This window comes from Cucurbita moschata, unplaced genomic scaffold (assembly GCF_002738365.1).
Source record: "Cucurbita moschata cultivar Rifu unplaced genomic scaffold, Cmos_1.0 Cmo_Scf00016, whole genome shotgun sequence".
NCBI lineage: Eukaryota > Viridiplantae > Streptophyta > Magnoliopsida > Cucurbitales > Cucurbitaceae > Cucurbita > Cucurbita moschata.
The window spans coordinates 361,422-385,978 of NW_019268532.1; the positions used below are offsets into that span (position 1 = coordinate 361,422).

The window sequence follows — 24,557 nt, forward strand, 5'->3', positions numbered from 1 at the left end:
TCGTTTATTATTGGGCCGAAAGCCCAAAGTAAATAATTTTGTTTTTTTTTTTAATTCGTATAATTAGAACCAAAGAAATCTTTAGAGCAGAGGAGAAAATGGCGCCTGGATGGTCTGTGATGGCGCCCGAGTCCCGCCTGTTTCAGAGCTTGAATGGCCTTCAACAGCTAGCCGAGACCCGTCGCTTCAAGGTAATCTGATTAGTATTGCTTCCTCACGATTTGATCGTATTGAATTCTGGTTCTTCCTACTTCATCTCTAAACCGAATCAAAGGTTGAATTTCAAAGTTTGTTTCAATTTCATTCCTTTCGATTGCGTTTTTTGACTTTAAACTTTTACCAGATCGATGAAACTTTCTTAACTGAATGTTTCATTCCATTTCTAGCCGAATCAAAGCTTGAATTTCTTCGTCCACTTCAGTTCCAACACTTTTAATGGCGTTTCTTGACTTGAAGCTTTTATTGGATCAATAGTTGTTGAAGTTGAGTTGATGTGGAGAAGTCTCCAATGCTTATTTAATTATATCCATGGCAACGCAATTTTTGGTTCTGCAAAATCTTGGAAATGTAGTGTAGCTTAACTTATCTTTAAATGTTACGACGTACGCCACACGTTCGAGTGCTTCTTAAAGTGGCTCAATTCTCAAATGCTGCTATGTTGGATTTCTGTCTCGTGAGATCGTGATAAATATGCTGGTGACTGTGCAGGCATGGTTTTTGGATCAATTTGGAGTTCTGCATGATGGAAAACAGCCTTATCCTGGAGCTGTTGTAGCGTGTGCGTTTCCATGCATTTGATTTAGCTCTTTGATGACTTTCCTTTCATTGACTGGGTTAGCTTCAGCACATTAGAGTTTGAGCACAACGCTAATAATTGCATTACTTCCATTTTGACGCAGTGGAAAAGTTGGCAGAATGTGGTACTAAGATGGTTATCATAAGTAATTCTTCAAGACGATCATCGACGACAATGGAAAAATTGAAGAGCCTTGGATTTGACCCCAGTCTATTTGTTGGAGCCGTTACAAGTGGAGAACTTACTCATCGGTACTTGCACAGGTTGATAATCTTTTTTAAAACTTTGTCAAGCTGCTAGTCTTTGTGTTTTATACTCGCAAGTCTAACATAAACCCCATTTCATCCATGGTCGCCAAGTATATTTGATTCAACTTAGTTCTTTTACACTGAGAACAACATCATGTACACTGCGTAGTATATTTCTCTTACCATTATTCACTGGTTGCTTAATTAGATATTTCTCTTTTTCTTTTTCATCGTTGGAGCAGTTTGCCTCTTACCGTGTTCATGATTGTCCCCTTCCAAAATGCAGAGCGCATGCTTGTTATCGAACCATGAATATTATTATCGTATCTGGCAACACTGAGACTGCTTAATGGACAAAAAAAATGCATACCTAAGTCCAGCAGCTACCTCCACGTTTTGTCTTCTTTGTGCTATTATATTTGTTTCTTCGAGATTGATTTTATGGGAGGCTTTCCGTTTTAGTGAACTCATTTTATGGTTTCTGCTATCAAAAGGAGGGATGATGCGTGGTTTGCTGCTCTTGGTAGATCTTGCATTCACATGACTTGGAGTTCCCGTGGAGCCATATCACTTGAGGTTGAGTCAGATCTGTGAATTGTTGGTGTTTCTGTCGTCGTTCTGTATCTTTCACAGTCGATCCCTGATTTCACGCCAACGCCAACGCCACACACACACACACACAGAAAAGAGACTTGAAATTTGCAGCCTTGTGCAAGGATAATTGAGCGCTTTCTCAGCGCAGTTATATTTGCTGTTTAACTTGATTCCCTTATTTTTCAATTTTCAAGGGACTAAAATGCACGCGTTACTGGAAATTGTGAAAACTCTGAAAGCTGAAACGTGAAAATGTGAAGGGGGAACTTGTAGTGAACTCTGGATTTTTCCTGTCTGTAGGGTCTGGGCCTAAGAGTTGTGGACAATGTTGAAGAAGCTGAGTTTATATTGGCCCATGGTACTGAAGCTTTGGGGCATCCTTCCGGTGATCCACTTCCAATGACACTCGAGGAACTCGAGAAAATATTGGAGCAGTGTGCAGCCAAAAAGATTCCCATGGTGGTAGCCAACCCAGATTATGTGACTGTTGAAGCTAGAGATTTGCGTGTAATGCCTGGTAAGAAATATATATTTGGTTACTTGGGAGGAGATTCATCTCTTCACCTCTTTATTTTCTTTTTTTTCCCTCCCTATTTGTATCTCCTTTGTTTTTTATATGAAATTTTTTCTCTCTTACCCAAAAAAAATATTCACTTGTCAATGATAAATCAATGCAGTGAAAGCCTGCTTGAGATTCACAAAGTATTTTACACAGAGAAAAGGTGTTTATGATAACTCAGGTTCTTAGTTTGTAGGGCTCTTTTTACAGGACTAGTTACGTGATTTGAGTTGTAGGAAAATGAAATGATACATCGCTTTAATTGGATCTCAAAAAATTTCTCTGAAGGAAAAAAACCCACTCAGGTCCTTAGTTTGTAGGGCTCTTTGTATGCTGGTGATATAGAACACCAAGACTTTTATTTTTTAATTAGCCAATGTAACGAGAACTAGTGGTGTTTGCAGGTACACTTGCATCCAAATATGAAAATCTCGGTGGTGAAGTAAAATGGATGGGCAAACCTGATAAGGTGATATTGATTGTTTTAATTCGTTTAGCCTTGCTCGAATTGTTCGTATTAATTCATATGGCCTTTGATATTAGATTCAAGTACAACTCCATTTTGGCCATGACCTTTTTGCATCGAGAGTCGAATGTATTTAATCATTCTACAATTCAAGAACATATTAAACACAAAATTAGAAGTTTGATGGCCTATCAAATACTTTTTAGTATTTAAGAACTTATTAGACACAAACTATAGACTAAACTTATGGTTAAACTTAATAATTTAGTCTCTAAGCTTAAAATTTATAAAATTTATAAAAGGTTAACTTCTAACCGTAAAATCGCATTAAGGTTCAGCCTTATAGATAGGCGAATGCCATTTGGTCGAATTGGTTGTAGCTAATAGGAACTTCCTCGATGCCATTATTGTAGTAATCATTTTCCCTATGATATCAGATTATCTACCAAGCAGCAATGTCTATGGTTGGAGTGGATGCCTCTGATTCCATTGCTGTTGGCGATTCACTCCACCATGACATCAAGGGTGCAAATGCAACTGGAATCCAATCAGTCTTCATAACGGGTGGCATTCATGCAACCGAGCTTGGTCTTGGTAATTTTGACGAAATTGCTGACTTAAATTCTGTCAAAGCTCTAGCTTCAAAATATGATGCGTATCCGTCTTATGTACTGCCTTCATTCACGTGGTAGAGTGAGTTCCTTCCCTCTATATCTATCTATGCTACTTTTATGCATTTCCTTTACCATTCGAAGATTTGGAGTATTCTAGCGTCTCGTCGACTCATTGATGTTGTTCGGCATCAACCTTTTCTTGTGAAATATATTTGTTGCCGTGAAAATGAAATTTGAGAGGAAATAGAAAGATACATTCTGCCTCATATCACTTAAGGAACGATTTGGTTCCTCTACTTCCAAAATTATTCTATTTTAGTCTATATACTTTTAAATTTTTAAATTTAATCCTTTTACTTTTAAATAAAATCTTAAAATTGGTCGAACTTTAGAATTTGGTTAAAGGTACAAAAGTCAAAGCATACTTTTTAAAGTAGAGGTACAAAATAGATAAACGTTCGAACCTAAATGACCAAATGAACCAAAATAACCAAAGTTAAAAATATATTAAATTAAATCTATTTTATTGAGTATATTCCTTAAAAAATGAATTTAAAATCAATAATTTCGTACTAAATAATAATAATGAGGTTATTATTTAAAAAAAATGTAAAATTATGGTCAACTGATAGACTATGTGTTTGATTTTTTTTTTTTTTTTTTTTTTTTGTTTGGCTTCTGGGTTTAAATTGGTGGTTGTAAACCCAATTTGAGAAAGGAACGGAGAACTTTGGTGGCGGTGGTGGTGGTGGTGGACAAGTTGAGGGAAAAAAGAAAAAGAGAGAAGGAAATGAGGTGGGGGTGGGGGTGGCGGTGGCGGCGACGGTGGTGGTGGTGACGGTGACGATGGCAGCAGCGGAGGAGGCGGCAGCACCAGTGGTGGTGGAAAAAGATAAAAAAGGAGAAGGAAATGAGGTGGTGGTGGTGTTTGTGGCGGCGACGGTGGTGGTGTGAAAAAGAAAAGGAGAGAGAAGGAAATGAGATGGCGGCTTAGGGTTTGAAAAGCATGATTTTTTTAATCGTTAATGAATTGTGATTGATGTTCTTGTTCTTTTGTTTGGCCTCTGGGTTTGAATTGATGGTTGTAAGAGAAAGTCAACAATTTTATTATATAAAAAATTGGAAAACTGAATTACAGATGCATAAGCTCGCCGGAGAAACTCCCTTTAAGAACCCACGCTGCCGGAAGTACCAAAAACTCAATGTTTCGTGGGATTTTTACAACAATTCTGACCAAAATCTGGATGCCTTATGCAATCCCTGATTAGATCTGGAGAAAAATACAAAAGGGGTTTTAGAGTTCTTTTAGGGTTTTTGCTAGAGAGTTAGAGAGAGAAACTCGCAATCCATCCAAACCGCCGTTTGAAGTCAAGATTTCGTCCCAACCAAGNATTTCATCTAAAAATGTTACTTAGAAATATTTTTTTATATAAAAAAAAATTAAAATTAAAACATTTATATGTTTATTACATTTTTTAGTTTTTATGTACAAGTTTGTTTTGTTATATACTTAAAATCTTTCGACAAATATTATGACCACATAGTAAGCTGATGGCATTACTCTTTAATGACGGTCTCTAACAGTTAAGTAGCGGTGATTGTGAGTGCCATCTAGCGGGTCAAACAATCACGAGTGACGTTGACATAAAAAGCGAAGGTAATATAAGAGTATTATTACCATTTAGTTTTTTCTCTATTTATCATTTGAATTAAGTGTCCATTCAAGTGATCGATTTTTCAAGTTCATTTAAAAAATATATATTAAATAATTATTAAAGCCCGTAAAAATTTTAAGAAAATATTTTTCTTTTGGAAGTCAATCCAAACACGTTCTAGATTTCTCAAACAATTTTTTATTAAAAAAACAAGACGACCATATTATCAACTAGTTTACCTCGAATATTAAATAAAAAGCTTAATCATTTATTGTTTCATGTATTTAAGGTAAAAGATGATAACAAACAAAACAGGAGAGAGAAGGAAAAAAATCATGAATGCATTAGAATTAGAATTAGAATTTATATTTTTTTAATCATAGGACAAATGAATTAATGACTCATATTTTAATATTTCATTTACAGTTTATATTAAAATGGATTGATTAAAATAAATGAATACATTTTAAGGTATGAGTCAGATCTTTAAATTTGCCAAAAATATTAACAAAATCAGATTTATATTAAAGAAAGAAAGAAAATAGAATTATTAATTAAAATGAAAATAAATTACATCAAAAAAAGAAAAGGGAAATTAATGCAACTAATCAATAAACTAATTTGTTTGTTACTAATTTCCAGCGTCGTGGGAAATGGAGAGTTCTCTGTTAATTATTAGAAGATAAAATATAACTTTACAACAAAAAAGGAAGAACAACAACAACAACAAAAATTGGAGTAAGGGCTGCGGCAACTTTTACAAGTAGGGGCGGTCAGATCAGATCCATCTCTTTTTTCTTTTTTTATTTTATTTTTATTTTTTTTTTATTTCTTTCAATTTTGATTCTAATTAAGCTCTAGGGCTTGAAGTTTTTTCAAATTCAGCTGGTAAAAAACCCATTCAATTTCGCTCAATTTTAATGGACGGAGGAGCTTCTCAGCCGGACGACACCGTCATGTCGGAGGCGGCGTCTGTTCCGCCGCCGCAGCATGACCCGGCGGGACACCAGCCACCACCGATGGGGATGGAAAATATTCCGGCGACTTTGAGCCATGGAGGGCGATTCATTCAGTACAACATCTTTGGGAATATCTTTGAAGTTACGGCTAAGTACAAGCCTCCAATCATGCCTATTGGCAAAGGCGCTTACGGCATCGTCTGGTCTATGCGATCTCTTTTCTTTGGAGTTTTTCTTTGTTTTGTCTTGTCAATGCTTTGGAGTTCTGTTTTCGTTTGTATCTTTGTTTTGCTGTTGTTGATTTGTGGTGTGTGGTTTGATTTATCAGTTCTTCTCTCAACTCCGAGACGAACGAGCATGTGGCGATCAAGAAGATTGCTAATGCGTTTGACAACAAGATCGATGCTAAGAGAACTCTTCGCGAGATCAAGCTGCTTCGGCACATGGATCATGAAAACGTCAGTGAGTGATTATAAGATATGCGAAATCTGTTTCTTTTAACCTTTTCCTGTCTTTTATCATCTGAAAAGCTGAAGGAGAAGTAACTTTCTGGACGTTTAAGCTTTAAAAAACTTTCATCATGTACATTGGTTGACGTTTAAGCTTTAAATCCTCACTTTTGTATCAGAATCATTGATTATTTTCCAAGGACAAACAATGCTCTACCCTAGTCTGAAATGAAAATCAGAACTCCTAAAATATATAAGTTAGCAGGTGACAAGCTTTTTCATTCTAAATCCTCAGTAATTTTCCTATCAACTTATATGCAGCATGACAGTACTATGTTATTGTACTGCATCAAGTAAAGTTGTCTGATGTTCACCAAGGAGAATGGAATAGGTAAAAAGAGACTTAACTAATTGTAAATTTCAGTGTGAATTTGTATGGAAGAGGACAGAGGAAAGGTGAACTTCCTTCTGCCTTTGTTACAGGAAAATTTGAGAGTCGTAGCATTCATATTCCCTAGGCTTTCCTTCTCTTTTCTTACAAACATTCATTTGACTGACTGGTTCTTTTGCTATTGACCAAGAAGCTCGGAGTGTGTACGTGCTTGTTGCTTCAATCTAGCACTAAACTTCCCTTCAGTCCTCCTGAGTCCCTACTCATCTAGCTTCATCTTCAGCCTCTTATCCAACTCTCTTTGCTGGATTTTCCCTAATCTAACACAAGTTCATTGTATTGGAGCTCTGTCATGAACACATATACATTAGGGTCCCACAGACAAATAGACTATGTTTGTAACTTTATCCTTGGTAGTTATGAATGAACATGGAGAAGTGGCTTGTTCTGAAACACAATCATAGAAGATTAAAGCAGAGCATGAAGGTGTTTTATGTTCCAATACCTTTGAAGTTAAAAATGCATCTATATCTCTTTATTCAAAGTTGTTGACTTGGGAAAGGTGTAACCAAGTGAGGTATCTTCTTAATGTCTTTGAACTTCAATTCCCTTTCATGGCAAGCATTAGAAAATTTTCCTAGAGCATGGACGGTCCAAAAGAAAATTGGGTTGAATTCTTTTTCTCAATATGTATAAGTAAATATTTAAGGTAAGAGAAAAGTAGGAGGTTTGTAAAATATTTATTTAAATTTTAATGTAAAAGTTAAATAATATGGAGGGAGGAAGCCATTCATCAGTCAGTCACTATGTTCCAGCCTCCTTGAATAACTTCTCGTTGCTTTGTCCTTAAACCACCACCCTAGATGTCCTTTGTTAATTTCCATGTCATGAAGGAATTTGTTCATGTAAGGAATACTAGATGTAATTTGGCTGTGGGAGTGCTTTTCAGGAACCATTGGCTTGAAAGAAACCACCTGGTCTTTCAAAATAAGTCTTCTTCTTTTGCTTCCTTTTGTAGAAATACTCGGTCTCTAGCTTCCTGGTGGTGCTTGAAGCACAAAAAAATTCTTTTGTAATTGTAGCTTATCCATGATTCGATCAAATTGGAAAGCTCCTTTAGATTTTTGTCAGGGAGGGGGTACTGGTGACTTAAATAGAATTTAATATCTTATGAGTTACCTTGGCAACCAAATATTGTAGGGTTAGACAGTTGTCCTTTGAGAGCTTGGGTATACATAGATATAAGAATAATGGAACTGAGTACAATTCTAAAGGATTTATGATTTAGAAAGAAATAGTGCACGAGGCTTTTAAACTTCCAGTTCCAAAGCAACTTAAGAAATTTGTCCAATAATGGAACTACTTACTTAACATGATTCAATACGTAGGAAATGTAATACACATAATACTTTAAATCCATATCTCACAAAAAACGATTAAGAATGCATAAATTTCTCCTTCTAGTGGTTGCTATCCTGTGTATCAAACCTAGGGTGTAGGTTAGGGAAAATCTTTTAATAAGAATTAAGATTTAACCCTACTGTATAAAGATCTCTTTTACTGAACTTAAGAAAACTAAGATTATGTGAAAGAAAGCTGCAATTTGCAACCGCACATCCTGCCATCAATACATTTTTAACTCTGGTAGGGTGTCAAGGTTTAATTTGGATGTCATCACAATATATTGGAATTACATAATAATGGAATGATATTACTCAGATCTCCAAAAGAATCGTTGGTGTTATGATCTCTTAAATGTTGAATATGTACTTTGGGTCTATTTCATTGGATTTCGTTCTGTTCTATTTTTCTCTTTAATTCTACTTATTAATTTCTAGTTTGGTGTTAATTTCTGTACCAGCACAATAACGTTGTGAAGTTATGTTTTTACTTTGAGATGGATTGTTGTGCAATCAGATATGATTTTTTACTTTAAGGGCATTCCATGTAGCTTTTAGTTTGGTTGTGCTAATGCCCCCATGAGATGAGTTATAGTGTTTTTGAAATGTTTGTATAATTGTATTACTGATGATGGTGATTCAGGTTGTTGCAATTAGGGATATCATTCCTCCGCCTCTAAGGGAAACATTTAATGATGTTTACATAGCATATGAGTTAATGGATACCGACCTTCATCAAATAATTCGTTCAAACCAAGCATTATCAGAGGAGCACTGTCAGGTTATATTCTGTACACGCACTTGTTGGTGGATTATTTCTGTGTTTTAAAATATTTAGATATCAACCCTCTGGATCATTTAGAATTTGTGCGCTCTTCCAATTATTTTAGTAAATCTTTCAGAAACATTTGTAAAATAAGGAGGCTAAGCTTGAAGTAGGATAATATTTTTTAATTCTGAGCTAGCTTTAAAAGATGAAAACAGGCTACTCCTAGGGGGTGGCATATACCCTATTGATACCATATTAAGCTATGATGTGTGTTGTGTGAAAGTCCCGACCTGACATTTTCTTTATAGTTATCTCATTTTTTGCTCTTGATTTTGGTTTTTTGGTGGACGCCTAGTCCTCCTTTACCTTGCAAACACCCTTTCAAATAGTCTGGCTATTGGACAACTGAGCTTAACAGGATGTTTATTTCCTAGTAAACTAGAAAATTACCAATCATTCAATGGAAAGTGAATGTTTGGTGGAAGTTTAGAAAAAAGCTTGATGTGGGTTGTCCCTTTTCAATATCCTAGATTTTTCAGTCCGTGGAATGCAAGAACGTGTTGGAACCTGAACTTTAGACGATAGAGGAAGTATGGGACTTGGACTTAATTCAGATACTGGAATTCCTCTGACACTAGTTCTAGTATTGGATCTTGGTTAATCTCTTGGTTGTTAAAACAATTCTGTTTAGATGCTTAGATGGATAACAAGATTTAAGAACTTTTGAGGATGTTGAAAACGTGAATTTTTCCTTTCATACTCAATCTTATCAAGTAACATGCGACCATGTAACATCCTTTAATGGGATACTTCTATTGGTTTCTACATCAAAATAATTACCGTCTTTATGTATCATGCAGTACTTCCTGTACCAGATTCTTCGTGGATTGAAGTACATACATTCAGCAAATGTTCTACACAGAGATTTGAAGCCTTCCAATCTGCTATTAAATGCCAACTGTGACCTGAAAATATGCGATTTTGGGCTTGCTCGTGTTACTTCTGAAACTGACTTTATGACGGAATATGTGGTTACTAGATGGTACCGTGCACCAGAGCTCTTACTTAATTCTTCTGATTACACAGCAGCTATTGATGTCTGGTCTGTTGGTTGTATTTTTATGGAACTGATGGATCGGAAGCCCTTGTTTCCTGGTCGAGATCATGTGCATCAGTTACGCTTGCTTTTGGAGGTACTTTCATAGTCTCTCTTGATACTCTTCATGTTTGGTTCTTAGCACGAACACAATCGTCCAATTTTGGTGGTCAAAATTCATTTGAACGAAATAGTTTCTTATATATTAATAAGAAAATAAGAGAAAATCAATATACTATTTGCCTATTGATCACGAAAGAAAGAAAGAAACAAGCTGTTTAAGCTTTAGAGACCCCCCCCCTTCTATGAATAGTTCTCATGTGTTGGGTGTTAAATATCGAGCACATTCAAATCTTTTAGTATTTAAAATTTAGACGGAGCTGAGCCTACCTAAACTAAACTTATTTTGGACATAATAGTACAAGACAACGCTTGAATCTGAAGAGGTCCTTCCGTTTTTTATTTCGACAGTTTGGTTTTGTTTCGGAATGTGTTAAACAGATCAAATTGAACTGGCTGGTTTTCACCTCAGTATGCATATATGTATGTGCATCTAAATAGTATTAGGTGTAAAAAAAAAAACCCTCAGAAGCAACTCCTATGAAATATATCCTTACTTCACAAACAATTCTTGTTATCAATGGTATTCATTTGTTTACTGTTTTAGTCTTCTCTGCTCTATCATGCAGCTGATAGGCACTCCATCAGAGGCTGATCTTGGTTTCTTGAACGAGAACGCTAAAAGATACATACGACAACTTCCTCACTACCATCGGCAGTCATTCACTGAAAAGTTTCCACATGTTCATCCTTCAGCCATTGATCTGGTGGAGAAGATGCTAGCATTTGATCCTGGACAGAGAATTACCGGTGAGTTAGTATTGCAATTTTTTCTTGTTATGTTATCAATGAAAAAATTATTCTTTTTCAGGCACCAAAATACTTTGTACCGTATCCCGTTGTCTGATCACAGGGCAATACTATTTTATTGATCTCTTCAATTAAATATAAATCCCAATTGGGTTAAGGCAAGACCATACAGATTGGTTTCCTCGTTCGGGCGTTTGAATTGTCTGGTTTCTGAACTATGTAGATGGCCATTCTTCTGTTAATTCAATGTATTTTTTGAACATTTTCGTAACTGTGAACTGTGTCCTGGATGCTGGCTGATATCATATTTGATTCTTTTAACTGTCATTTTTATTGGTGTATTCTATTATCATCTATGTATGTTTTTGCAGTTGAAGATGCTCTAGCTCATCCTTATTTGACTTCATTGCACGACATTAGTGACGAGCCTGTGTGCATGACACCCTTCAGCTTCGATTTCGAGCAGCACGCTCTCACTGAGGAACAAATGAAAGAGCTGATCTACCGAGAGGCACTTGCATTTAACCCCGAGTATCATCAACAATAATGAGCTATGTTATTTACTGGAGGATTGTTTGATCTGTATGATCCCTTTATTCTGTATGTTCATTATCAATTCCTTTGTGTATATTAACTGCATTCACAACTGGGATGGGCTTTGGAATCAATTTTATCTATGGCCAGAATTAGGACTGGAAGAACAATCTTCATGAAATTGTATCTGCTTTTTCTACTTGTCATGTTGTTCATTAATTTAATCAAGGTTGCTCATTTGGAATTGGAGTTGGGATCACTTTCCCTATCATTCATCTGGATTTGGAAGACGGAGGCCTCGGAAACGTAAGGATTTTTTCGTTGCTATTGCTAAATAATGAGTTTGATATGAACTTTATGGTATCGTGACCGTATCGTATCAAAATTTTGATAGGTCTTATTTGATTATTTTCCTGTTGCTGAACTGACCAAATTATTTGAGTATCATTGTGCATCCTCATTGTTGTAGATTGTTCTTACATTGAAGTTTTTGAACCTTGGGGCGATGGCAGTGGAACCAATGAGACCAGGTTCAGGTTGACAACGAAATGTATCGTTCCTTGATGCACTTTGACCTCAAATTCGAACTAATGCTTGTACCATTGTCGCCATTGCCATCAACAATGATAACCCTAGGAACAACTAGGGTTTGAGCCTGTACGAACTCAACTAAGATGTCTATCTCAAATGGCTTCATGGCGAGCCTCCTGATTATGTTATGTTGGAGAGAATGGTATTGTGGTTAGCTCGTACTCTGTCGATTACTTCATGCACCGTGGTTTGAACTCAATGCTCGAGGCGCTCTTTTTGAGAATCCCGATCATTCTATCTCATATTTTTAAATTTTGAAAAAACTTTTAAAATAATGTAGTCTTTTATTACCTATCAATAATTAAAATATATAACTTGAAGGACTCAAATCATTATGTCTCATATTTATTATACTAAAACAAAATCTCAATTACTTTTAAAAAAATTTTAAAAAGAAAAAAAATATATTTTTTAAATATAAGAAATCAAAATAAAATAAAATAATTTATTAAAATCAGATTTAAACCTAAAATATTAGACATCATCGTGTTTCACGTGTTGGGGGCACCCACCAGGGCCACTTCTTTTTTATTTATAGATTTTTTTTTGTTTTTTTATTTTATTGAGAACTCTTTTTTAGACGTGCAATGACTCTCCTGGTTAACTATTTCAATCTTCATTACTGAGAGATACCGGCGAGAATGAGCAACACGACGGCGAACGGCGGAAGGCGATCGAGCCATGTGGTGCTGTTCGCTTATCCGAAGCAAGGCCACCTGAGTCCAATGCTTCAGTTCGCAAAGCGATTGGCCTCAAAAGGCCTTCGAATAACATTTCTCACCACTACCTCTGCAACTAAATCTCTCGAAATCGATCTTCCTGCGTCGTATCAAATCGATCTTCGATTCATCTCCGACGTCCGCACCGAACCGATTCTGTCGCTGAAGGACGAGCACGAGAGCTTCGAGGCCGTCGTATCGAAATCGTTTGGGGATTTCATCGACGGAACACTAAGAAGTTCTGGCTACGATCCTCCGCGCTTCGTCGTTTTCGATTCTGTAATGCCTTGGGCGATGGATGTGGCAAGAGTGCGAGGGATCGGTTCGGCGCCGTTTTTCACTGAGTCTTGTGTCGTCAATCACATTCTGAATCAGGTCTATAAAGGCTCATTCAGCATTCCTCCGGTGGAAAATGTGGCGGCGGGGATTTCGATTCCGCCGTTGCCTGTTCTTCAAACAGAGGATCTGCCGTATTTCTCCTACGAGCCAGAACTGGTCCTGAAATTCATGACCGATCAATTTTCCAGTTTCAAGAACGCGAAATGGATTTTCGTCAACACTTTCGATCAGCTGGAGATGAAGGTATGCTTGTTGAATCTTGTTTGATTCGTATTTGAAAATTTAGGTCTAATCCCTAGAAATATTGTTCATTTCATAATGATATTTGATCAAGAATGATTCTAACTACTAAATTATTAAAATATTTCTAAATTTTATAGATACTTGAAACTGTAAATATAAAATGAAATAAAATTCAAAATACATGAACGAAAATGATATTATATTAGCATCTCTTTTAATTCTTCGGTAATCTAGATGTACATATTCCCGATTCCTTAAATATTTTTTTGGATACTGTTCAATGTCTCGGTTAGTAGAGAACATGAAAAGCAGATGAATAAATGATTATGGAGAAGAAATCGAAGAATTTCCGAGAATCTTACAAGATCCATTCGTTATTTTGTCTATAACAGATGGTATGAATTAAATATGGGTTCGAATTAAATTTGACTCTTTACTACTATGCTTTGTTTTGAACATTGAGATTCTCTCGGACCGTCTTCGAATGGTTAGGTGGAACTCATCTTCATATAAATTTCAAAACAAAATATGAACTTTAATGTTTTTAGTTTTCTTCTTCGGGTATTGATTATGGAATTTTTATGAATCGCTCACATCCAGGTTGTTAATTGGATGACACAAAAATGGCCAATCAAGACGATCGGACCAAGCATTCCATCAGCATATTTGGATGGTCGCTTGAAGGATGACAAAACATACGGTCTAAATCACCAAAATCTCAACAATTGCAAGATTTTTCAATGGTTAAACTCGAAAGAAATTGCTTCAGTCATTTACATCTCATTTGGAAGCTTAGTTATCTTACCCGACAAACAAGTGAATGAGCTGGCCAGTTTCCTCAAGAACACTAACTTATCTTTTTTATGGGTCTTGAGAGAATCAGAACAAGAAAAGCTTCCCAACAACTTCGTACAACAAACATCGCACAAAGGTTTAGTTGTCAAGTGGTGTTGTCAATTACAAGTTCTGTCTCACAAGGCCGTAAGTTGCTTCGTCACGCACTGTGGTTGGAACTCGACGATAGAAGCTTTAAGCTTAGGTGTACCAATGGTCGCAGTTCCGCAGTGGATCGATCAAACAACGAACGCCAAGTTCATCGCTGATGTTTGGAAAGTGGGAGCTCGAGTTAAAATGAATGACAAAGGGATTGCTACAAAGTTAGAGTTAGAAGCCTCCCTTCGACATGTTTCTCAAGGATATAGACAGAATGAGATTAAACAAAACTCAATTAAGTTGAGAAATTTAGCTAAAGAAGCCATGGATGAAGGTGGTAGCTCTGATAAAAACATCGAACAGTTTGTCAAGGAGCTAGATCCATTTTAATAATCGTCATATGTATTCTTTTGAAGAAAAAAAAAAAAAAAAACTATCGATATCAGTCTATCAATATCTATGCTTGGTTGGTCGAGCTTCCATGGTCCAGTGAAGAGAAAAACAAAAGAACGACCTAGAGGAAAAATAGATGAGGCCAATGTTAGATGAAAGTCGCTAATTTAGAGGATGATCATGAGTTTATAATCAAAGAATGCCCAAAACAGAGTCACGAGAGTCTATGCTCAAAGTGAACAATATTATACTACTGTGGAGAGACGTGTTCAACTAACTATAATATGAAAATTTATCTTTGTCTGTAATATTCAAATCTAACGGACCAGGCTTAGTTCGTGCTTCCAAGGTTAATTAATTATTTTATCTTTGTTATTTAATTAATTCGCATGAATCATGATGAGCATTATTTATATATATATATATATATATATAATTTATTATTTTGTAAAAGTGTAGAAATTGAACATCAATTAATTTTATGGCATTGAAAAAATAAATATTAAAATTATCAGATAATAAATTTAAATAGTTAGCTCGTCTTTAAAATTTAAAAAAATATATATAATTAAATAATATGAAAAATTCTCAAATATTAGGTTTAAAAACTAATTATATTTAATTTAATGTCTAAATTTAATCTCATAAGTTTTCGTAATGTTTCATGACTTTGTTGTTAAAATAAATATATTTAAGTGATTGAATTATTTATTCTTATAAATAAATATATATATATATATATATATATATATATATATATATATATGCATCTCTCTGGTTCAGAAGTCAAAGCGAGTAGAAGCAGAAACGCGCACTGGTTCTTCTTCGCGGCGCTTCTTTTGTGGGTTGATAATGGCTGTCTCATTTGCTGGTGCGGCTCAGGGCTTGGTTTACCGTCAAAATCTGACGCTCGCATTTTCCAATTCAAACTTCAATCGCACTCAACTTCAATTTCAGGGGCCAAATCCTGCAAAATCTCAATCCCTCTCATTTTCGTCTCAATTGAAGCTTGCGAATGATGCCTCTCCTAGAAAGCATCACCGTTCCTCTTTTGCGCAGACGGATGCCGTTCGCCACATCGTCGGATCTCTTGCCAAAGCTGGTGGCCTTCGCTTTGCTGTGGTCATTTCTCTTTCCCGCTCTTTTTTTTTTTTTTTTGATGCCTTCATGTTCTTCTAATTCTTCCTTGTTTGCCTTTTTTTTCTATCTCGAATGCTACATCTGGAAGTAATGTTCGTTCTTGAGGCTATTTGAATGGCCTTTTGTTAATAATTTCGGATTTGCGAGTGGTGTTTCTTTATCGTGTACCTAAAAGGTCGTAGTCTAGTTAAGAAACATGCTTCTAGATGATGCAGTCTCGTCTGGTAAATTATTCGCTACTAATGAGCGTTCTTTTGATTTGTTGCTTGCACCGAATTCAAAGGTTATGAATGTGATAGTCACAGTTGTGGCTGCGGAAATGAGAAATTTCTCGGCTTGGCTACAATGAAACATACCTGTGGATGAGAATTTTAGATTATAGGGATTGTATTGGAGTGATTTTGCCTTGTTTTCTTGTGATGTATGAAACTGAACTTCTTTTTAGCCTTTTTGCTGCAGCCGTACGAGCGAATTCTGTTATCATGAGTCTAAACTGAGTTTTTTTCCCCCATTGTCATTTTTAGCAACGGGCTCGTAGAACTTAATCATGACATTGTTATTTCATGCTTGCATTATTGAAGACATGTTTTCTTGCTTTGATGAAGGTTGTGGGGCGGTTCAACGAAATCGTGACAAGGCCAATGCTCGAGGGAGCTTTGTCTACATTCAAAAGTTATTCAGTTCAAGACGAGGATATTGATGTAAGCACTTCAGCATACTATATGTGAAAGTCAAACCTTCTGGTTTGTTTGCTAGTATTGGAAACTGAGTTTCATTTGCCTTTAATTGATCAAATCAGCCAACTGGTTTATAACAACATTAAGATTATGGTGAGCAAGCTTGTGAATAAATATGTTCTGAAAATAGATTCTCGTCGATGCCATGAGTATATGCAAACAAATTTAACTAGATATCATGGGTTTATGTGGAGTTGGGTAGCAAAATCTACACCTTTCATCAGATTTGCATGAGAGAATGCGAATCTGACCTCTGCTTGTTCACTTGCAGCTTTAACTTTATTTGGCATGTTGACTATGTTATTCACCTCTCTATCATATCAGGTTGTCTGGGTTCCAGGGAGCTTTGATATTCCTGTTGTCGCTGAAAGGCTTGGGAGATCTGGAAAGTACCATGCTGTCCTATGCATTGGAGCTGTGGTATGATTTCCCGTAATATATATCGAGTCCTCTTATATAATCTAGTCTTGGTTCCCTTGTTAATATCACGAACCACTTCTTTATGATAGATTAGAGGAGATACATCCCACTATGATGCCGTTGTAAACTCTGCTGCTTCTGGAGTACTTTCTGCCGGTTTAAAATCAGGTTCGTTTTCTTTTCTTTCTTTAGTAAAAGTTTATATTCTTGTAGCCTATTAATTCAACTTACTAATTTTTGTTTTGGATTGCTTTTCTTTTATAAGTTCATCCTCGAGGGTTGAGCATTGAACATAGTGGTTATGGCTTTTGAATCCAATTGTTATGTTCAAGAATTTTGGTGCCATCATATCTTGAGATATATATGATCGTACTAGTTTCTAGATACTAAATATTGCAGTGAAGTTGGCTTAATTGTTCTAGTTTTGACCTCAATGAACCGTGAGGGGTTAAGGAATTTCAGGGTATGATAAGGAAAATAAGCACCTGGTTGTTTTAGATTCATAAGTAGATGCAGATAAATATAAATTGTGCCATGACATGCACATTCCTAGCTTCTTATTAAAAAATATGATTTCCCAAATTCAAGCTTGTATTTCTCACTCAGTTGCATGCTAGGCCTTGGTAATAGTTCGACTTGTAACGATAAGGGTTTTAGGTTTGAGCAGTTGGGAGCTATGGTGAGCTATGTTCTTGTTCGATATGAGAATTATCTGTTACCCTTTATCTGTGTCAACTAGTGTTGAAATTTATCGATAGACTTGAATATCAGTGTTGATAGCTACAATACAAGTAATCTCTGTAACCATCTTTTTAGATACCATTTATATCCATGTTGTCATCTTAGTTCTACTCTTTCTTCATCTCCTAGTTGATGGCAGATGAAACTTAAGCGATTTTCGTATGCGTTTGTAGGTATTCCATGTGTATTTAGCGTCTTGACCACTGAGAACTTAGAACAGGTAAATATGATCTGAATAGATTGTTAACAAGTATCCAACCTAGGAGCTATGTGATTTCTGATCGTTTTGTATTTTTTGCACCCGCCCCCCACTCCTTTTTAAGGCTTTCGATCGAGCTGGTGGTAAAGCTGGAAATAAGGGTTCTGAGGGTGCTTTGACTGCTGTAAGTTGTTTAAGTTTGTTTATTGTAGAGATTTTCATTGTATTTAAGTATCCCCATACTCTTTAACTATTCTTGTAAGTAATATTTGTTCCAATATCACTTTTCCTACAGATGGAGCTTGCGTCGGTGTTCGAGTACGACCTGAAGTAGTCAAGAAATAAGATCAAACGATTTCCATGATCCCTAGTGTTGCGGTTTTTTGCAGTCTTGTGAGTTCTCTGCTGTCTTTGCTTATGGTAGAACGCTTCATAAAATTGCAAAAAGCCACATCATGTCTGGTACTGAAGTCGGGTAATAACAGGTGGGTCGGAGGCTTTGCTTTACTCAAGGTCAGAGGTTCTTGTACTGAAACTGCTCGAAAGAAACGATAGGTTTAACGATTTCAATTCTCAAATTTTCTTTGCTTAGAATAAAGATATGAGGGCTTTCGTTTGTGCTATTGTGTGATTTATGATGCGCAATGAACAAAGATTATATTGAAGAGGCCTTTTTGTTAACTATCAATGAACTGCTGAACGCACAGTTACTCTTTTGTGGATTGTTGCTTGTTAGTAACCTACCATATGGTTGCCTCCTTTAAGGGCAGCCTTGAATATCATTAATTATTAAAGCATATAGAAGAACAAAACATTCTTACTGGCCTCTAGAACACATTACATACAGCATGAGATGGTTGTAATTGCCACTACTCAGACGACGCGGTCTAAGTTTCCTCATTATCATTAATCCACGAGAGAAGAGAATAGAAGATGGTTATATACCAATAATGTACACATCGTTCAGAACCCGTGATTGGTTCACGTCCTAGATTACATAGCATCGTGTGCGTTTACATATAGATATGATGAATCATCCATTCAAAACAGTGTACCTATCTCAAAAATAACCAGGCAGAGACTGACTGCATAGGCTCGAAAGAAAAATAGGCAAGCTGCAAATGCTCCGTGCCATCCCGTTGAATTGAATTTCGATCACATCTCGCAAAGCTCCTTTTTGCATTCTCTTTTTCGTTCTTCGATTCTTTCCTATGCAATACGAGAAGCATTGCTAAGTAACCTAGAACTTGTGAATCAAAAATGGAGGAAGATGGTGCTCCAAAACAGCCAATAGCTCCCTGCCTTGGCTCGCCTCTTCTAACGCCCCGCCCCCTCCGAGCCTTCTAGCGGCTTCAACCAGCTGCCCCCTTAGCTTTTGTGAAAACAAGCATCCATTCACTTTTATACATTCCCTGTACAGCGGTAGATAAGCTATTGCAACCCTGAGGGGTGGTGGAATATCTCTCAAAGAAATTGGGGATCCACCCCACCTCAAAATCCGTACAAAATTTAAGTAATTTTCTTGACCTTGTCTCAACCCATCCAAGTAAGCTGCCTCCGACCAGTGCCCCCAAAGAAAAAATCTGAGCTCGGGAGCAACAGACTCGTCGCTCGACTTGGAGATACTGTCTGCTACAGCATACGTTGCAGAAGGATCGCCGAGAAAGTTCGAATGAAGGAGAAACTCAACACCATCAAGAGAACCACTACTCCGTTCCCCAGCAGCCTTAAGAATTTCAATGCTAAGGGCAGCAAGTACGTGTTGAGGAACACGGGGAAGAAGATAATCGGCGACATTAATTTGACTGCTAGACGTGGCCGCTGTGAGGGCAAGACAGAGTTCCATGTCCTGACAACCTCTTCTCACAAACCATTCAACAACAGGCAAACAGCCCCTTTCAGCTGCTCTCATCAGAGGACCCAAAAATGCTATGGCGTTACCCTCTTCCACCAAACACTCCATTGTGCCAATCTTACAATAGTGAGAAGCAAAACCCAATGCCAGGTCGACATCGACGTCCAAGCTGTTCCTTTGGGCAATCTACAAATCAGAAAAGAAGAAACATGAGGGTCAGGCTAATGAGATAAGTTCTAAAGATTCTTCAATGGATGAAAAGGTAAAAATAAATTTTTGTATCAGACCAAACGGATGAATAACAACATATTTTCTTTGTCAACTTGCAGCACTGCACGATTAATTTCTCACTTTGTCTGAGAGCTGCATCATTCTTATAGATGTTCAATAACAAAATCTATACTTCAGTCTTTTACTTTATTTTTGCATATATAATTCATTTTACAGGCTATAGTATATATATCAGAAAGTGGCTCTGTGTAATCATCAAATATTCAGTAGAATATCAACTAACAAATGCACGAAAAATATCAATCGAGTGAAACAAATGTATTTACATAAGTAAACTAAGAGATGAAGGTATGGAACGTTATGCATATGCTTGAGCGAAATGCAACATTCAATATGGGGCAAAATGTCATAACGTATGAGTCATATATTAGATGTGACTTGGGGTTGACATAATCAATTTAAAATTTCTATATACTTCTAGAGTCAGCTTCAAATCTTCAAACCTTCAAATGGTATGGTAAGCTAGAAGTCCAAGATCTTGATCGGTTTCTTAGCAATTCTTGTCTTCGGGTTTCAAGAGTACTGAAGAATTTATTTTTCTGGATTTTGGTTTGGGTTTGATCTCGGATCTAATTTAATTAATTTAATCCAGAAAATCTTAAAAGTGATAATGTGGACAATAAGTAGATAATATGAACAATAAATTTATTGTACCTGTAATAAAATGCGCACGAGTTCTGTGCTTCCGAAGCGAGAAGCTTCAAGGAAGCACTGGTTAACATTGTCAGCACCACCCTCCACCAGCAAACATAATAAACCTTGGATTGCTGTCGCTGATATTCCGGCTGCCCATCCGGGATCAAAAGAACTAGAAAAGAGAGTGAGTGGGAAACAAGCAGCATCAAAGGCCTCTGTGAAATCTTTTCCAGTAAGTTGATTGCCAGCAAAATCTAGGAAAAATTTGAAAGCGGATAACTGAAGCTGGATCTCAGCAGCCGAGCTTTGAATCACTCGGTCCTGGTTCCTATGGCACCCAGAATGAAATCCAATGCATTTCAGAGCCCATTCGGTAAACTTTTGAACCTTACTGCCAGCCTCTGCTTTTAAGATCTCATCTCCATTGCACTCTTGGAGACGCTCACGCAACCTGCAAGGATTGAAATGTCAAATGTAGGAAGTATAATGGCTTGTTACAATATTATAGACATTTTGATTACAAGGAAAATATCGCAAAATATTAGATTCCATTAAGCAATAAGAGGAATAAAGACAGATCTAAGCTAAGAAAAGGAAATGAAAACATGGAATTTTGGAAGATGAGAATGATGGAAATTAAACTAGGCTACATGGAAGAAAAATGTATCTCGCTATTGCCAAAAACCTTAAGAGCACCACATATGTAACAGAACCAAGACTTCTCATAACATATTCAAGGAAACCAAATGAAAGATATCAATACTTTGCAACTTCTCATAACTAGTTGGGAGAAGAGAACAATTTGAACTTAAACAGTAGTGATTACGAGTGAACAATATTACGGGGCCATTTGCATATGAGAGATAGTAACACAATCGATTACCGGTTTCCACCTAGGGGATCCCCCCTTCAAGTAGGCATATAAAAGTTATTCGAGCCGAACTATGGAATTAAATAAAGTCACCAATTCACTAAGAGACCTTAAGGGTTCTATATGATATAGCTAAAAGTGTTGTTAGTCAAATGGCTAATTATTTGGAAAGGTCTTTCTTTGTACTACATTTTCTATTAAGGGATAATATTTCTAACAGATGTAAGCAGTTCCTTTCTATTGTCATGAAAACAAATTCATGCAGTAACAAAAAGAACTAACTTATTCTTTCATAATTCTCAATGAAAGTTCAGTTTCTTATCCAAAAATAAACATGTCATTATGCTTCACCTCTGTGCCATGACGGTTACAGTATCAGCAAGACTCATTGTTCGACTCTGGCAGGCAGAGACACACGAAGCCAGAAACGAGGTCCTAAGAGCTGCTCTTGTAAAGTCATAAGCTCCACTCACAATGATGTTCTTAATTAATCCAGTTATTCCGTGAAGTTCTTGCTGTGTGCTCAAAAACCAGATTGAATCCAAGGTGATACACAAAGCATCATTAAGAGTCTGAGGATCTGCCAACGCAATCAAACTCTCTGCAAGCCCCCAATCATGTGAGCTTACAGCGCCCTGAAACAATCGACCTAACTCAAATCTGTCTTGTCTGCTAAGTTTCTTTTCATGACTGGATTTCCCTTTCTTCCCCTGCTTAAAATCTGTCACCACAAGCATGGACTTGGGATTCTGTTCACTAGAATTACAATCATGGGCAACATGAGCTAGAACGGATTCTTTCTTCACAAGATGTCCTTCTCTAGAGAATACAACGCTACTTCCCTCACCATTCTCTGATGCAGGAGCATAAACACCACCCTTCTGAACACCAACTCCATTCTCCCCAGTTTTGATTTCCATATTTATGTGGTCGAACATTAAAGCTTCATCCTCCACATTATCCCTAATCGGAACCAAAACTTCTATCTCCATCCGCCTCCTTGATTCAATTTGCTCCGTTCCCCTTCTTCCGAAGAGCACACAAGCAACCGAATCAATCAAAATCAACTACAACACGCTCCTTTCCCCTCATGAACAGCTCAACAATATCTACAATCTCTTCCGCACTAAACGAGCTTAATCCACAAAACAAAAAACAAACAAAAGAAATCAGGAACAATAACATACAGATGAAAAGTGAGAAGAATGGGAGAAACGATCAAAGAAATACCTTAAAATAGAGTGAAGTAGGAAACAATAAACAAAAAGCAATCACAACGAGAAAACCGATTCGATTTGAAGAAGAACGAGAACAAGAACAAGAACAGATCATGAAGAATGAATCGAAGGCAAACCTGAGATTAAAGGCGGAGAGAGGAGGATGGAGAAACCCTGATCTTCTCTCCGTGTAAATTTCTGGAACATGAAATCGCTCTTTGTTTGGTCTTTTTTTCGTTTTTTTTTTTTTTTTACACTTTCTATTAATATTTTTTAAAAAAAATTAAACAAAAGATATTGCTTAATTTCTAAATTTTTAGTTCAAAAATATAAATTTAATCATTAAGAATTTTATAAAATATAAAATTGTGAATTTAAGAAACAAAAATATTTAATCGAATAGATAAAATAATTATTAATTACATACCAAATTAAAAATTTTACAACTTATTAAATATTAATTTTAAAAGTTTGATACATAAATTAAGCCTAATAGGCGAGTGATTTGGAGAGTCACAGTCACACTATCTTTATACCATACAGAGAGAGGGGCAATTATTCATCGGTGGGTCCCACTTTGTTTGCTAATCATGTGGGTCCCACTCATAATGGGCAGAGTCCTGGGGTGGTCCCCACTTTACCACTTTATTTTTGTTTTTTTTTTTCTATTTCTTTTGACACCTTGTATTTTTATTTTTCGGGAAATAAAAGCAAAAATCCAATTTTTTTCATTTTAATTTCTGTTTTTTATAATAATAAAAAATGGTTTTATTTTGATGTTTTAATTGTAAAATAGTTTCTTTTTTTTTATGTTAATTTAATATAATTGCATATAGTGCCTCCCATGTCCCACGTTGGTTGGGGAGGAGAACAAACCAACATTTAAAGAGCGGAAACCTTTCTTGTAGCAGACGCGTTTTAAAGCCTTAAGAGGAAGCCCGAAAGGGAAAGCCCAAAGAGGACAATATCTGCTAGCGGTGGATCTGGAGCGTTACAAATAGTATCAGAGCCAGACACCGCACAATGTGCCAACCTTCTCGCCCTTCCCCGAAGGGGGTTACAAATGGTATTAGAGCCAGACACCGGACGATGTACCAACCTTCTCACTCTTCCCCGAAGGGGGTAGACACGAGGCGGTGTCTTAGTAAGAACGTTGGGCCCTAAAGGGGAGTGGAATTTGGGGGCGGTTCCACATCGATCGGAAGAAAGGAAAGAGTGCCAGCAAGGACGCTAGGTCCCGAAGGGGGTGGATTATGATGTCCCGCATTGGTTAGGGAGGAGAACAAACCTGAAAGAAGGGGGTGGATTGTGATGTCCTGCAATGGTTGGGGAGGAGAACAAACCAACATTTATAAGGGTGTGGAAGCTGAAAGGAAAAGCCGAGCGGTGGATCTTGGCCGTTATAGTCCATGTCCTACGACAAAACTATGGTAGTTTAAATTATTAAATAGGGTAAAATTAATATATTTTAATTTTATTATCATATTTAAAACTACGGGTATTTTATATTTTAATTAATAAAAATATATTTTGAGCTTACATCTAATTTTTGTTTAAAATAATATAGTCTTAATCACATATTTAGCTTGATTTTTTAAAAAAATCATTTACTATTTTCGGTAAGTTTGGAAGTATAATTTGTAATAATTAATGTTAACGAGTTTGATTACGACGAGTCAGGTCGAGAAACGTGTCTGATGCTATTTTTTAATGAATAGTACAAGAGTTGTGACTACACATAAGAACGGACAGTGTGACGCTTTTAATGACCCAATGCTACATTAAGATTTTTCACAAACACGTGATGGGTATTAGTCAATCATTGTCCTAGT

General features: G+C 36.5%; 5 protein-coding genes across 11 annotated transcripts; 4 read left to right on the forward strand and 1 right to left on the reverse strand.

The window, feature by feature from the left end:
- Window positions 1-68: 68 nt before the first annotated feature.
- On the forward strand, window positions 69-4,954 carry LOC111454169 (pyridoxal phosphate phosphatase). 2 transcript variants are annotated; one of them, XM_023095523.1, is made up of 8 exons: window positions 69-191; window positions 709-778; window positions 900-1,059; window positions 1,539-1,620; window positions 1,939-2,155; window positions 2,602-2,666; window positions 3,101-3,356; window positions 4,862-4,954. In XM_023095523.1, the coding sequence occupies exons 1-7, from the start codon at window positions 99-101 to the stop codon at window positions 3,353-3,355; spliced, it is 942 nt and encodes a 313-aa protein (XP_022951291.1). In that variant the 5' UTR covers window positions 69-98; the 3' UTR covers window position 3,356; window positions 4,862-4,954. The 2 variants fall into 2 exon arrangements, with proteins under 2 accessions (XP_022951291.1, XP_022951290.1); XM_023095522.1 differs by lacking the exon at window positions 4,862-4,954 and having other exon boundaries at window positions 3,101-3,543.
- Window positions 4,955-5,582: 628 nt separating this feature from the next.
- On the forward strand, window positions 5,583-11,644 carry LOC111454492 (mitogen-activated protein kinase homolog MMK1). Of its 5 annotated transcripts, none has more exons than XM_023095985.1 (7): window positions 5,583-5,704; window positions 5,818-6,094; window positions 6,220-6,349; window positions 8,775-8,912; window positions 9,761-10,093; window positions 10,686-10,866; window positions 11,238-11,644. In XM_023095985.1, exons 2-7 carry the CDS (start codon window positions 5,853-5,855, stop codon window positions 11,411-11,413), a joined length of 1,200 nt encoding a protein of 399 aa, XP_022951753.1. In that variant the 5' UTR covers window positions 5,583-5,704; window positions 5,818-5,852; the 3' UTR covers window positions 11,414-11,644. The 5 variants fall into 5 exon arrangements, with proteins under 5 accessions (XP_022951753.1, XP_022951751.1, XP_022951752.1 ...); XM_023095983.1 differs by having other exon boundaries at window positions 5,584-5,695; window positions 5,794-6,094; XM_023095984.1 differs by having other exon boundaries at window positions 5,584-5,695; window positions 5,803-6,094.
- Window positions 11,645-12,591: 947 nt separating this feature from the next.
- On the forward strand, window positions 12,592-14,729 carry LOC111454485 (UDP-glycosyltransferase 74E2-like). Its single transcript, XM_023095976.1, has 2 exons — window positions 12,592-13,292; window positions 13,893-14,729. Exons 1-2 carry the CDS (start codon window positions 12,633-12,635, stop codon window positions 14,613-14,615), a joined length of 1,383 nt encoding a protein of 460 aa, XP_022951744.1. The 5' UTR covers window positions 12,592-12,632; the 3' UTR covers window positions 14,616-14,729.
- A 668-nt stretch (window positions 14,730-15,397) lies between these two features.
- LOC111454202 (6,7-dimethyl-8-ribityllumazine synthase, chloroplastic-like) lies at window positions 15,398-18,568 on the forward strand. The gene is made up of 7 exons (XM_023095573.1): window positions 15,398-15,740; window positions 16,364-16,459; window positions 16,820-16,915; window positions 17,005-17,083; window positions 17,830-17,876; window positions 17,980-18,039; window positions 18,151-18,568. Exons 1-7 carry the CDS (start codon window positions 15,471-15,473, stop codon window positions 18,187-18,189), a joined length of 687 nt encoding a protein of 228 aa, XP_022951341.1. The 5' UTR covers window positions 15,398-15,470; the 3' UTR covers window positions 18,190-18,568.
- A 206-nt stretch (window positions 18,569-18,774) lies between these two features.
- LOC111454201 (ankyrin repeat protein SKIP35-like) lies at window positions 18,775-22,943 on the reverse strand. 2 transcript variants are annotated; one of them, XM_023095571.1, is made up of 4 exons: window positions 22,863-22,943; window positions 21,860-22,643; window positions 20,656-21,088; window positions 18,775-19,896 (listed from the first exon to the last, which is right to left on the reverse strand). In XM_023095571.1, exons 2-4 carry the CDS (start codon window positions 22,498-22,500, stop codon window positions 19,096-19,098), a joined length of 1,875 nt encoding a protein of 624 aa, XP_022951339.1. In that variant the 5' UTR covers window positions 22,501-22,643; window positions 22,863-22,943; the 3' UTR covers window positions 18,775-19,095. The 2 variants fall into 2 exon arrangements, with proteins under 2 accessions (XP_022951339.1, XP_022951340.1); XM_023095572.1 differs by lacking the exon at window positions 22,863-22,943 and adding an exon at window positions 22,739-22,831.
- Window positions 22,944-24,557: the final 1,614 nt, after the last annotated feature.

Bases quoted from the DNA above. Each gene is read 5' to 3' on its own strand.
- LOC111454492 (XM_023095985.1), top strand. From the start codon at position 5,853: ATGGACGGAGGAGCTTCTCAGCCGGACGACACCGTCATGTCGGAGGCG. The intron at 6,095-6,219 runs GTCTATGCGATC...TTGATTTATCAG, and splicing joins GGCGCTTACGGCATCGTCTG to TTCTTCTCTCAACTCCGAGA. The intron at 10,867-11,237 runs GTGAGTTAGTAT...ATGTTTTTGCAG, and splicing joins TCCTGGACAGAGAATTACCG to TTGAAGATGCTCTAGCTCAT.
- LOC111454485 (XM_023095976.1), top strand. From the start codon at position 12,633: ATGAGCAACACGACGGCGAACGGCGGAAGGCGATCGAGCCATGTGGTG. The intron at 13,293-13,892 runs GTATGCTTGTTG...GCTCACATCCAG, and splicing joins TCGATCAGCTGGAGATGAAG to GTTGTTAATTGGATGACACA.
- LOC111454202 (XM_023095573.1), top strand. From the start codon at position 15,471: ATGGCTGTCTCATTTGCTGGTGCGGCTCAGGGCTTGGTTTACCGTCAA. The intron at 16,460-16,819 runs GTAAGCACTTCA...CTATCATATCAG, and splicing joins TTCAAGACGAGGATATTGAT to GTTGTCTGGGTTCCAGGGAG. The intron at 16,916-17,004 runs GTATGATTTCCC...TCTTTATGATAG, and splicing joins TCCTATGCATTGGAGCTGTG to ATTAGAGGAGATACATCCCA.
- LOC111454201 (XM_023095571.1), bottom strand. From the start codon at position 22,500: ATGGAGATAGAAGTTTTGGTTCCGATTAGGGATAATGTGGAGGATGAA. The intron at 21,089-21,859 runs GTGAAGCATAAT...CAATCCTTGCAG, and splicing joins GTAACCGTCATGGCACAGAG to GTTGCGTGAGCGTCTCCAAG. The intron at 19,897-20,655 runs GTACAATAAATT...TCTGATTTGTAG, and splicing joins TCGTGCGCATTTTATTACAG to ATTGCCCAAAGGAACAGCTT.
- LOC111454169 (XM_023095523.1), top strand. From the start codon at position 99: ATGGCGCCTGGATGGTCTGTGATGGCGCCCGAGTCCCGCCTGTTTCAG. The intron at 192-708 runs GTAATCTGATTA...GTGACTGTGCAG, and splicing joins CCGAGACCCGTCGCTTCAAG to GCATGGTTTTTGGATCAATT. The intron at 2,667-3,100 runs GTGATATTGATT...CTATGATATCAG, and splicing joins GGATGGGCAAACCTGATAAG to ATTATCTACCAAGCAGCAAT.